The 14,022-nt window shown below is 34.0% G+C and overlaps 1 protein-coding gene across 1 annotated transcript in view; it reads right to left on the reverse strand.

Annotated features, from left to right (window-relative positions):
- Window positions 1-1,772: 1,772 nt before the first annotated feature.
- The window catches only part of LOC121386428 (histone-lysine N-methyltransferase ASH1L-like), a 49,799-nt gene continuing 37,549 nt past the window's right edge, over window positions 1,773-14,022 (reverse strand). Inside the window, 5 exon segments of the mRNA XM_041517323.1 lie at window positions 1,773-8,855; window positions 9,547-9,780; window positions 11,615-11,687; window positions 12,940-13,121; window positions 13,441-13,525. Of these exon segments, the coding sequence (XP_041373257.1) occupies window positions 8,712-8,855; window positions 9,547-9,780; window positions 11,615-11,687; window positions 12,940-13,121; window positions 13,441-13,525 (718 nt within the window). The 3' untranslated portion in view covers window positions 1,773-8,711.

Raw genomic sequence — 14,022 nt, forward strand, 5'->3', positions numbered from 1 at the left:
CATGTTTGTTGATGTGCTCTTTCTTATGTGGGGTGGGATGTAGAGCACAGATTTATTAATCATTGGAATTAATGTTTAACATTACGATATCAATCATCGGCTATTGGACGTCAGACATTTAGTAATTTTGACAAAGTCCAAGAGAAAACCTGCTACATTTTTCCATTAACGCAAGGGATCTTTTATATATGCATTGTTCAGCTGCAGTATGGGCACCATGGTTATCCAGTCTTTTTCATATGCATGTGTCATGTCGAAAATTATACACATGGAAACCAACTCTACATGATGATGTGTAACTTTTATATCGCTCTACAGAGCTGTGCTCATCAGGATAGAAATTGTCATTCTACTGATTCACATTATGCGAACCAAACTAAATATATGTCGTCATACAGCATCATACAGCTTTAAAACTCATATTGACTGGATGCAGCACGTGTGTGGTCTGGTTAAAAAACAAGAGCGAAGAAATACATTTCTTACAATCAGAGCGTCTTGAGACGGAATGTGTGCAATGCACGAGTCTACAAAGCGCATGCAGCCAGCCGCAATATCATAATCTTATATGACCAAAACACAAGCCGCAGATGCAAAACACATGCATGCGCCGTATCTAGTCTGTTTTAGTCTTTAGAGGCTACCATAATGCCGCAAACGCACCAGCCAGAACACACGCATGCACCGTATCCAGTCTGTTTTAGTCTTTAGAGGCTACCATAATGCCCAAAACACAACAGCCAGAATACACATGCACCTTATCCACTCTCTTTTGTCTTTAGAGGCTACCATAATGCCCGAAATGCAACAGCCAGAACACACGCATGCGCCATATCCAGTCTGTTTTGGTCTTTAGAGGCTACCATAATGCCCAAAACACAACAGCCAGAATACACATGCGCCTTATCCACTCTCTTTTGTCTTTAGAGGCTACCATAATGCCCGAAATGCAACAGCCAGAACACACGCATGCGCAGTATCCAGTCTGTTTTAGTCTTGAGAGGCTACCATAATGCCGCAAACGCACCAGCCAGAACACACGCATGCACCGTATCCAGTCTGTTTTAGTCTTTAGAGGCTACCATAATGCCGCAAACGCACCAGCCAGAACACACGCATGCGCAGTATCCAGTCTGTTTTAGTCTTTAGAGGCTACCATAATGCCCCAAACGCACCAGCCAGAACACACGCATGCACCGTATCCAGTCTGTTTTAGTCTTTAGAGGCTACCATAATGCCCAAAACACAACAGCCAGAATACACATGCGCCTTATCCACTCTCATTTGTCTTTAGAGGCTACCATAATGCCCGAAATGCAACAGCCAGAACACACGCATGCGCAGTATCCAGTCTGTTTTAGTCTTGAGAGGCTACCATAATGCCCCAAACGCAACAGCCAGAACACACGCATGCGCAGTGTTCAGTCTGTTTTAGTCTTGAGAGGCTATCATAATGCCCCAAACGCACCAGCCAGAACACACGCATGTGCAGTATCCAGTCTGTTTTAGTCTTGAGGCTACCATAATGCCCCAAACGCACCAGCCAGAACACACGCGTGCGCAGTATCCAGTCTGTTTTAATCTTTAGAGGCTACCATAATGCCCAAAACACACCAGCCAGAACACACCCGTGTGCAGTATCCAGTCTGTTTTAGTCTTTAGAGGCTATCATAATGCCCAAAACACAACAGCCAGAACACACGCATGTGCCGTATATTCATTCTTATATGAAGCTACCATAATATAGGTAGGAAAAAGAGAAGACACTTGTGAAGATTGCCTAAATGTTTTATTTTTTAATAGGCATATTTCGACCAGATCCAACTGGCTGTACTAACAAGAGCCTACATCAGATGTAGTTTTTAACAACAAAATAAATGTAAGATACGTGTTATGTTGATATGACTGTAAGAATCACTTGGTGTCAAACGAAAACACTTGATTCAAGGCATTAAAAACTAAGTAACATTTTTACCAGCTGAAACTTACAAACAAATATTTACCCCCTCCCAACCCCCCAAAAAACCCCACCCCAACAACAAACACCATCAGTTTAAAAATGCTTTTGTTCTATGTATTAAATTGTTAAAAATAGTTTGATCTAAAAGAGATGCATTCAGACTGAAATTCTACAACAGCCTGAAAATTTGTCAAAATGTAATAGCTGCTTTTGAACACATTTGGTACGACTGAACATGAGTGAATACAATCGAAGCAACAGATGCGTGAACAACCAAAAGGATCCAAACAGATGTGGTATTCTTATATATGCACAAAAACGAGATATTAATAAGACCAATATAAAACATCCTGGGTAAAACTTTGTACAATTGTGTCCTTAGGAGAAAACGAAGAAGAGGGGGGGGAAAAACAACACATCTTGTATTAAGACACTAATTTCTACTCTAGCGAAAATACTTTTCATATTATATGATTAATGTTAATAGCATCAAAATGTACAGGAAATGGATACAAATATATACAATAAGAGTATTATATACTCGATACATACATACATACATACATACAATAAAGCTGACATCACTTATTACAAATTGCATTCAAAAAGTAACATTGCATGGACTAAAATTGATGTTGCACTTGATTTGTGAAATTTACACATAGGAACATGTCATTAAATTTATTCTATGATTTTCTATCTTTAACATTGTTTCTACAAGGTAAAAACTAAAATACATCATTCATGATTACTACAACCTTTTTTTGTTACAGCAATTTTTTTTAATTAAAAATCCTAATATATTCACTATGATCTGACATTTTTTTTCACAAATGTTCTGCACAACTAACTTTTCAAACTGAATTAATCCATCTACATTTCCATACAAGAGTTCTGGTTACATTAACTCCATCCGCTTATGAAAAATATGCAGTTAGCACTACTCAGCAGTCTATACAACACACTGCACAGTGAAGTGTTGTTTAGAGACTGCTCAAGGGTAATTCTCATTATGCGATTACTCACACCGACTTGTCGCATACCATCAAATTGCACTGCGAGAACACTTAAATTGGAACGACATTAGTGTTATACGACAAGTCGATTAGAACATGTCCTACGTCTCTGAACAATAAATATGCAACAAATCGCATAATGAGAATGCTGCTTTATTTAACACTCAGCTTGTACAATGCATCCAAAATGCAATTTTGAATGTGAAAAATGTTAAACTATGAATTCTGGAATAAAACATTTCTCTGTGGAAGGGGAACCTGAAGAAAGAAACTTCCAGAAAAAAAAAAAAAAAAAAAATATATATATATATAAAAAAGTCAGAAAAAAACAGAGAGAAAAAAAAAAAGACAACACTATTTGTAATGAGCGAGTTCAGTTTTACATGGGTTAGCCACAGAATCATATTCTCCACCCATTATGACAGTTGAATTAAGTTAAGCTCACAGCTGTGTTATGTACAGACGATGCCGGCTCATGAGATACGAATCGAACATGAGAGCAACAGAATGACGATGACAACAAGCGGCACACAAATTTGAGACCAATACACATAGGGACAACAACACATGGAGGAACTACCTCATCTTGCATAGATTTCATCAGTCATTGTGAACAGTGGCGACAGTCATGCTGTAAGTTCTAGGACACACACACACACACACAAAACACAAAACTCGAACTCGCACCACTTCTCACACACACACACCACAAAACTCATACTCACAGCATCACTCGCACATCACACACACACCTCTTGATTAATGTAAGACACTCGTACACAAGTATAAATGTCAACTAGACCGAAAATAAACATCCTCGCCACATAAAACAAAATTCAAATGTGGTTTATTTAATAATAAACATTAAAAAGCAACTCTCCTAACACTGTAACCTCCTTAAGCTATGGCTGATGTAGGATCTAGAGTAAATAAAAATTTTGTTCAACATTTCTACAGACACTTTTTAAGTATCTTATATGGAACGTACCCTTATTGATAAAAAAAATAATGCTCCAATGGTACATCTTATTAAAGAGGCGTTCTCATTACGTGATTAGTCGTACAGACTTGTCGCATGCGATCGAATTGTACCGTGAGAACACCTAAATCAGAACAACTTTAGTCTTGTACGACAAGTCGTGTCGGAATCGTACCGATTAGAACTTGTTCTATTTCTCATGACAAATCATAAGCTCTCAGCCAATCAAATCACATTAAAGTACAACCATTTAGTTTTGTCATTTCCGTGTTTTTTCCTTTGCTTATAAACATGTCAAAATGTCCGGATTTCATAGGTCCATAAAATCTATTATTGTCCAGATGTGGTCAATAATTACATAATGCCTGAAGTAAATTGTCAACATTCGTGTTTTCTTTATTTCAGTTAAAATTTATAGGCACTTAAATTTCCCGCAAAATATTTTAAACTGATGAGATTTGTTTGACATCATCAAATCTTATGACGTAAAGTCCTCCCACACGCGATTTGAGTCGCTACGACAAATCGCATGTAACAAGTCAATGCGACTAATCGCATAATGAGAAAACCGCTTAAGCAAGCTACAGCACACAATGTTTTTACATCTGCTTTAGATTGGCATCATTTCAGCATTTGAGAAACAAATTGCAAACAAGAATATGCTGCCATGCCGTATACTACTTCATTGTTTGGTTAAGCATAAATATAACTTCCACCGTAAACTGACATCAAGGATTAGTGTAAAAAATAAAAATGTAAAAATTTATCTCGTGTCTTGTTTTACTTTGTAACCAATTAAAGTTAACAAGATATGTTAAAACTGTACAAATAACAAAGAAATGTAATATTTCATATAAAGCAACATGTTAAAACATTGCACTTGCCATAAAAAAAAGAAAGAAAAAAAAAGGAATAAGTTATACACAAGTTACTCTTTGGTCACCCTATTTACGCTATAACATGTAAACTGTGAAAATATAAAACTGCAACAGAATGCTCAGAAAGAATTTAAACAGCAAATCTGTCTAACCAATTTGTACAGCATTGGCCTTCCGAGATTTATCAGACATTGTACAAAGTTAAATAGATTTCTGTTCAAAAGAACACTTTTAAGTTAAAAACAATTATTCAAGTGTCATCACTTGCTACTATTACACCCCCATCCCTATGGAAACTGAAAATTAATTCATATAAATATAGAAATGTATAGAAACCTAAAATATGTCTGAAGTTTTAAAAAGAATAATTTATTTAAAAGCAATGAACACACCATTTAAAACAGGAAGATATAAGTAAACTGTATTTTCAAAAACGTTTTTGAAGAACACAATATAGTGAATTTAAATAAAATGAACTTGGTTTCCATTATTGGCTGGAAAATACCCTTTAAAAATTGTGTACAAAGATAATAAAATCAAAACATCAATAAATAATAATTAAAAAATCAAAAAAAATCAACAAACTACATGAGGTTCACTCTGTAGTCTTAAAAACTATATAAACAATCAGATTGTTATTTATGTAGTAACATTCTAGAAGTATAGCTCTTTTCATCTGAACACGGTAGAATTCAATATTCCCATTATTTTAGTGTAATGTACTGTATTTTTGAAGTATTACAGCTGAAAATCCAGTTCATTCTAACAAAATTATTTCTCTAAAAGTATAACAATACTTTGATGACAATGCTACTCCTGAAAAAGAGGTCCAGCTAAACTATCTAAAGATTAATATTAAGATTCAGATAAATATAACGATCATTTAAAATGCATTGTTTTTATAAAGTTGTATTTCTTCTCCTGTTGGTTATCAATAAATAAATACAGATAATTACAGCATAATATGGTTGTATAACTTCACAAATTGGCTTCACAACACTATCAAAAACAATGAGAGAGATTGCAGAACAGTTATTTTGTTCATCCTAGTAACAATCTCGGTACCATAGCAATAATGGATCATATTTCATTCTGTTTTTAAAAAACCTTTTTAATGACCTATAAATGATATAGGTTTTCTTTAGAAGTTTTTAAGAAAATCTAAAATTCATCATATTTGTTTTTGTAATATAGCAATAATGGACCACATTTTTAACATCACGTACAGTAAATGATATCGGTTTCATCAAGAAGTTTTAAAGAAAATCTAGTGGTCAGCATATTAATTTTTTGCAATATAGCAAACCTACTGAATCTGATTATTATTGGCAGTTTATTTTAAACATTGCTTTCAACAGATATATTTTAAATGATACAAAAACAGAATGTTAGTGTCAGTTTTTCTTATAGTTTTTAAGGAGAGAACTGCTTGACCAGCTTTTCCCTCCACAAAACCTTTCCCGTCTTGGCAGCCCTTTACGTTAACTTTTCCACCTAAGAGCCAGATGGCACATACTTCTATTTTTTATATAGATGTATGAAATGTTTTAGTTGCCAAGTGAAAAAAAAGAAGGTCACATGTGCGACCAAATCGGTGGCAATGTAGGGGCTGCTCGGACAAAGTAGCTGGCAATGTTCAGAACATACACCTAAGACAGGCATGTGCTACAACAGCTTGTTCTGAATGTATACATAAAACCAACTGACTTGACCTGACCAGCATCAAGTTTAATGGTCATGGTAATACAGAAAGATACTGAATTTGCTATTAAGACATACAAAAACCCAACCTAACCCCACCACTTAATAATAATAAACTAGTAGTTTTTTTGGTAACAAAACTTTTTTTGACTCAAGACAGTTTACGTTACAGTGTTTTAATTTCTAGGTTTACTTGAGCCAAGATCACATCAGACAATGCGACTCAACTGGATGGGTGCGTTATGAACCACAAACTGTTAAAACTATACATGTTCGGTCTTATCAAATGCTGACAGCCCGACCAAATATCGGTCCTAAATGAGTGTTTTTTCAATACACAATGTGACAGTTGAGTTGAGCGGAGTTGCGTCGCATAGTATAATGTGATCTAGGCTTAACAAATCAGTTTTGTGAATAACACTCCTTAAAGCTCAATGTATGCATGCATGTGCACGGGTATATCTTTATACATGCTCACTGTTCATGTGATTCCTATTAGAAGACTGTTGTTTCTTTCACTCAAATCTTTTTTCTTCTTTTCTTTTTAAATGAAAGCAAATAATTATATGATCACTGCTTAAATTTCCCCATATATCTAGTATTCTAGCCGCTAGCATATAAATTATAAACAGCTCTTTGACACATCAAACTGTCAAAATTGAATCGGATCACACAATAGGTATTGGAGTAAAACAAAATATAGAAACATACTATTGGTAGTATTGTGAATTAGTAATGTAATGTACTAATGTGTGGAACATGCTGTGTGAAATGATTGGTATTACAGTAGATTGGTATTTATACCAAAATTAACAACAACAAAATCTGCGTATTGTCTTCTTACAATAGACAACTTTAGGTTGAATTTTTATCATGAAGATTTTTCCAAGATGAACAACAAAAAACCACAACCATACCATCTAATAACAGAACAAGACAAGATCAGAAATAATTTACTATCAGGCTTTTTTTGTAAACTTTTAGTAACCATCACAAAAGAAAGGTTATCATTTAAACATGCTAATGACTGATTTTGCTTTTAGAATTTAAACAATCAACAAGTGTATTATATTTTTAATGTGATCTTGAAACTAATTTTGTTCTGCAAGACACTAATTTTGTTCTGCAAGATATCTTCACAGCAGTGATTAATGAACACTTAAAACTCACAAATTCAATTGCATCCAGTTGAGTATTATTAAATTGCAAAAGCTTTGCTCTGTAATAAATTAACAAACGTAAAATTGTTTCAACGAATAATTTTGTTTCATTTACTTCATTGTTTACCCTAACTGAACTAGTCCATCTTTAGTCTTATCTGACCTCTATAATACTAGGATAAAATATATGGATGTAAATTTTGGGGTATTCATCACAAACTGTAACAAAGTGAACAAATAAAGCTGGTAAAAATGTCACAACCAAATATTACAAGTATATTATGCATATTTCTACCATCTGTTTCAGTTTAATTTCACTATTTTTCTTAACGAGTTATATAAATGTTCTTGCAAAAGACCCACAACTTAACAGTAAATTATTTTAATAATTACTTCAAGGGTAAAACAAAAACCCACATACATATCTTCAATGTGCAGAACAAAATCTGTAAAAAACTATTTAAGTTTCATATTGGATAAATGTTTACTGCCCTAATTATTTTGTTCACTCTTTCAGCTTGAATGTTAATAAACATCAACAAAACTTCAATGTACTGTCAATTTTTAATTTTGTTTTTAAAAAAAAACAATAACAGATACCAACAAATGAAAACAGCACTTAACGTAAAACTAAACACTTGTTTTAAAGCACCATATGCAGTTTGCTATAATGAATCTGTAAGCAAGCCATTTTTCTCTTTTTCTTTGTCATTTAAAGGAACTGAGCAAAACTCAAATACTGTCCGGTTCTCCTGCTTAATCAAATATGATTTACAAAATGTTAGTAATCAAGAAAACAATATATATATATGTATATTCACAAATTTTTATGAGAACACATCTTAAATTTCATTTTTGTTGTTTTTTTAAACCATACAAGTGTATATTTTGAAGTAAGTACTAATATATCTCCATGGAGGTAACAGACTTCAATGGCACAATTTCACAGCACTAAATCCATGGCAGTCATCACAGGTTATGACTGCATACAGACACGAACAAGCGCGTGTTCTGTCTTCAGAAGTGTGTCAGCGTTTTCTTTCTTGGACGTTTTCCTGAGCCCTCTTCAAGTAAGTAGGAAATGTCAATCTTTTGTTTGCCAGGAATATTTGCAAGCATTTTAAGTAGAATCTTGTTCAAATGGTCTCTTTTCTCCTTTTTCTGCACAAAATAAAAATGACAAAAGGAATTACATTAGGTCTACATAACATCACTGCATAAAGAGAGAGAAAAAGAGACCTCTCTTAGCCATTTACACTGACATTATTATTAAAAATATTCTGGGTGGGTTTAAAATGATTTTAATTACCAGTATGATAGTGGGACAACACTATTTAAATTTGGATTTAAGGGGCTTCCACTGTGTGCCAAATCCTACCAGCAGTGGTTCAGGAAGATGCCTTATTAGGCAACATACACAAAGTTAAAAACATATTTTAAGTTATTGATTTGTTCAACATTTTAAAACCAAAAACAGAAATGGAAAATATATTTCTAGTCCTCCGAAACCTGTTCATAATTTTAACATCCAATGACTTCTTTTTATTTGCACTCAACATAAGACTTAAATTCATTTCAAATATATTTTAGGTTAAAAATATAAATTACTCACTACATACTGCATTTAACTGTTATATTTTATTGATATACAAAAATCTTTCTGAAAATGGACATTGTCCATTGGATTTGTGATTATATTTTTTAAACTCGCATGTAAAAAGATTACTTGTATTTGTAGAGTTGACTAGTACTTTCTGCACCCCTTCTCAACAATCAAACATTTATGAATGAAAATTTAAAAGTGAATTATTTGCATGTTTTATTATAAATTAATATCCCAACTATCACCAACCTTCTCTTCGCGCACTTTGATTAAAGGCAAGTCTTCTTCAGATTCTGTGTCAGAATTTTCGTCGATACATTCCGTTTTGTCTGTCTGGTCGTTTTTCTCGGGTCTGCCAGGTCGAACAGTCTTCTCACTGTGACCTTCATCTTTCTTTGTTCCTTGACCAGAACTGCTATCAGACTGGTGTTTCTCATGCGGTCCTCTTCGCTTGGTGATATACTGTTCTGGGACTACATGTGGCTGAAAAAGGTAAAATAAGATTTGCATATAATAATGCTAAAAGGCAAAATAAATAAATAAATAAATACTGTAAATCATGAAATTAATGCGTCATGATATTATTGCGTCCGTACATGAGTGAACAAAAATGCATATTTTTATTAATGCGTCGGGCAAAAGTCCACATCACATAAAAACCACAGTTGTGTTCTTATTATATTGTTTGGGCTTCATCTTTCATGTTAAAAGAAGTCAGTAGTTGTTTTGACAGCTGAGCTACTACATAATCTGAAGCTAATCGCATGGCGGGTCGACCAGGAAGCCCTAATTACTTAAAGTAGTGTAATTAGTATAACTAAACCTTATTGTTACGGGTATGCCTCGCACTTTTGTGTGGTGATTGCTTCTAATTAATCCACCAGTAGGAATAAAAGGTAAACGGGTCGCTATTGCAGGGCACAATATTTCACGCGAATGCAGACGCATTATTCTAACAAATGTTTTAGACTGATTTTATACACTTGATGCGCAGCACAGGAATAGACGTTAACAAATGCGATATATTGCAACAGTGACAACTTGCGACCAGTCTAACTTAAAATGCCATGTATAGAGTTGAGCCAAATGGTTTGAAGAAATATGCACAGATTGCTGGTTGCGGTTATATAATTTTTAAAGGAATATATTTAGTAATAAAATTTGTTGATGATAATTTTACAAATGTTCAAAACAGTTTAAATGTATACAGTAATCCAGAAGTGTAAGAAAATTTGAAAAATACTCACATCGCAAAATGAACTTTTTAAAAACAAAACATTTGGAACATCACTGTGTTATATAACCGCTATGATATTCCAGGAAAGTGAAAATAGAATGGCAACATCAAAATGAAAGAAAGATTCTTGAAGTATTCACAAAACGACATTTAACAAAAATTGTTTTTGTATTTTGTTTCATCTTTATATTATAAAAGTTTTATTTTATTTAGAAGTATTATAGTAAAATCCTGCACATTTTTTGTATTGGGAATGAGACTAAACAAAATGCGTCAAGTTATTATTGCGTCAATGTGTTCGCCGCATTTTTCGCATTAATTACTTGCTCGCATTAATTACTTGCTCGCATTAATTTCATGATTTACAGTATTAACAATTTGCTAAAATGGAGAAAAGAATGAAAAAAAAAGAAGCAAAAAGTTGAACCTGTTAAGACATTGAACAGCTGTTAATAAGAACAATATGTTAGCAGGTCATTAAAAAAAGTCTTTCCTTGCAGGTAGATGTGAATTTTCTAATACATAATTTTTTTACAGTTGCTCCATTTGGTTGTAGATGGAAGTTTTTTCTTATAGCTATTAAAATATATCTGTCCGAGAATACAAGGGTTTAAGCTGTTGTTTGCCAAATGCAATTTAAAACTGAATTTCATGAATATGTCATTACCAATTTGCCAAAAAGCTAATTAAAAAGCCATGTGTCGTTTATATGTGTATAGCCATTTTAAAAAAGACTTCTGTTTAGCTGTTACTTGAATCAGACTACAGATTTTCTGATCAAATTCGCCAAATTGCTTTTTAATATTTTGGCTACCAACTTAAATCCGAGGACAAACAATGCTGAAAAACCAATATAAAACAATTCCTTTTCCCAAATAAATTATTAAAAAAATATTGCTTGTTATTATATACAATTTTAAACATTCTTAAGTTAATCATCTGTATATCACTAACGTGCATGAAGGTATTCTAACGACTATTACTTCAAAATGTTATAATTTATCACCTGCATTTACACTAAAAGAAATTTTAGATGACATTTTGGTTATTTTAAATATCAATATTTTAGCTCATACATACCAGATAATTTCTCTTTGGAACCAGTTTTTGCTCATATCTCTCAAAACAGTAACTTTTTGTGTTGATGGGATACCTGAAATATTTAAAAAAAAATATTTTAACATACTGTGTTTAATGACAGTTTTATATATTAAAATCAAAACAACATTAAAAAAACATTTTGGCCCTCTCTGTAAATATTAATCTGTTGTTATAATGTTGTTACCAAGTTAGAAATAATGCTGATTGTGTAAAATGGTGATATTTAAAGTTTGTTTTGTTTTAACGACACAACTAGAGCACATTAATTATCATTAGCTAATGGATGTCAAACACTTGGCAATTCTGACATGTAATCAATCATTAGAGGAAACACACTACATTTTTCTAATGCAGCAAGCGATTTTTATGCACTTTCCCAGACAGTAAAGCACATTTGACCAGTTGTGGTGCAATCAGCTGAATGGATCCACCGAAGAAGGAAATGTTTTATTTAACGACACACTCAACACATTTTATTTAAGGTTATATGGCGTCAGACATATGGTTACGGACCACACAGATACTGAGAGAGGAAACCCGCCGTCGCCACTTCATGGGCTACTCTTTTTTCGATTAGCAGCAAGGGATCTTTTATATGCACCATCCCACAGACAGGATAGTACATACCATGGCCTTTGTTACACCAATTGTGGAGCACAGGCTGGAACGAGAAATAGCCCAATGGGCCCATCGATGGGGATCGATGCTAGACCGACCGCACATCAAGCGAACGCTTTACCACTGGACTACGTCTCGCCTGGATCCACCGAGGTTGTTCGATCCAGCAATGCAATCACCTCAGGCGAGCGCTCAACCTACTGAGTTAAATCCCACCAGGCAAAGATAAAACTCTGTATTCTCTCTTCAGAAGGTTAACACACATAAATAACATCAACCAGGGTATCTTTTATTGTCTAGGTCATAAAGTGCTAAACTTGGTAGTTATTATTTTTGCTTTACTTCAGTTAGGAGCAGGCAGGTATTCCAGAATTGAACATGGACCCCTCCCCCCCCCTCCCCCCTTCCCCCCACAGACAGTCCGTCTCCTCCCAATGGTTAATATATAAATACAGGGCTCTGAAACTTGCAAGAACAATAATTTTGTTCAGGCATTGCTTGCACAAACCTAATTTTACATAACCTGTTATTTGTTGCACAAAATTTAGGGTACCATTTACATGGATATTACAGGTTAACAAAAAAGGAAATGGGTTATCCAAATTTATTTTTGCATAAATGTGTTATGCTTATGTTCAGTGCTCAAAGACTTGAAATAACTATAAAACAAATATTTATACACAAACCTGTGTCTAGCAATCTTGAAGAAAAGGTGAGCGGTTTTATCAACTCTGTATTCGCAGATGTAACAATCTTGTGGCTTCATGTTCTTGGGCCGTCCCTTGCAGTACGTGTACAGATCCATGACACAGGCCAGCCCAACTATCGCCTCAAGGGGAATTATCTCAAATGACGGAGAGCGGAATACCTGCAACATTATGTCAAATTTACTATCAGTAGTAATTCATGACATCTTACATATTATTACCAAAAAAGTAAGGCTTATGAATTGATCATCCCAGACAATAGTTATTACAAAATTATTTCCAACAGAGTTGACAGTGTCACAACAAATACCAGTATAAAAATAAAAATCAATTTAAACTTAAATGCAGCTGTTCAATGTAAAAGCAATAACAATGTTGGCCACCAGTAATGCTAAACGTATGTTATGTTACAAGTTGGACATGATCATTTTAAATTATTATTTATAAATTCCCCTTGATGACATCCTATTTCCAACATACCTCATTGGGAAAAAACTTCCGAGATGGTTCATGAAATGTTTCATGAGGTCGGAGGTAGGCATGACCCAGAGCATACTTTTCTTTGCTGTGAAAACAAAACAGTAAAAGAAAATAATTAAATACAAGAGTAAATAATAGTAAAAGAAAATCATAAACAACAAGTTAAAACAATCATTCTGAGTAGTTATATATATACATATATTAAAAAAAAATTAAATTATTTAAAGACGCACTCAACACATTTTATTAATGGTTATATGGCGTCAGACATATGGTTAAGGACAACACAGATTTTCAGCGAGGAAACTCGGCGTCGCCAGTTCATGGGCTACTCTTTTCAATTAGCAGCAAGGGATCTTTTATATGCACCATCCCAGACAGGGTAGTACATACCACGGCCTTTGAGATACCAGTCGTGGTGCACTGACTGGAATGAGAAATAGCCCAATGGGTCCACCGATGGCAATACATGTCCCCAACCGTATCCAACAAACATTCACATCTCCAAGTTCAAGGGCCATAATAAAGCTATACACCAAATTTACAAAGAATTCCAGTCCAAAGATTGTGATCGATCATATG

The sequence above is a fragment of the Gigantopelta aegis genome, chromosome 2 (genome assembly GCF_016097555.1).
Source record: "Gigantopelta aegis isolate Gae_Host chromosome 2, Gae_host_genome, whole genome shotgun sequence".
Classification (NCBI taxonomy): Eukaryota; Metazoa; Mollusca; class Gastropoda; order Neomphalida; family Peltospiridae; genus Gigantopelta; species Gigantopelta aegis.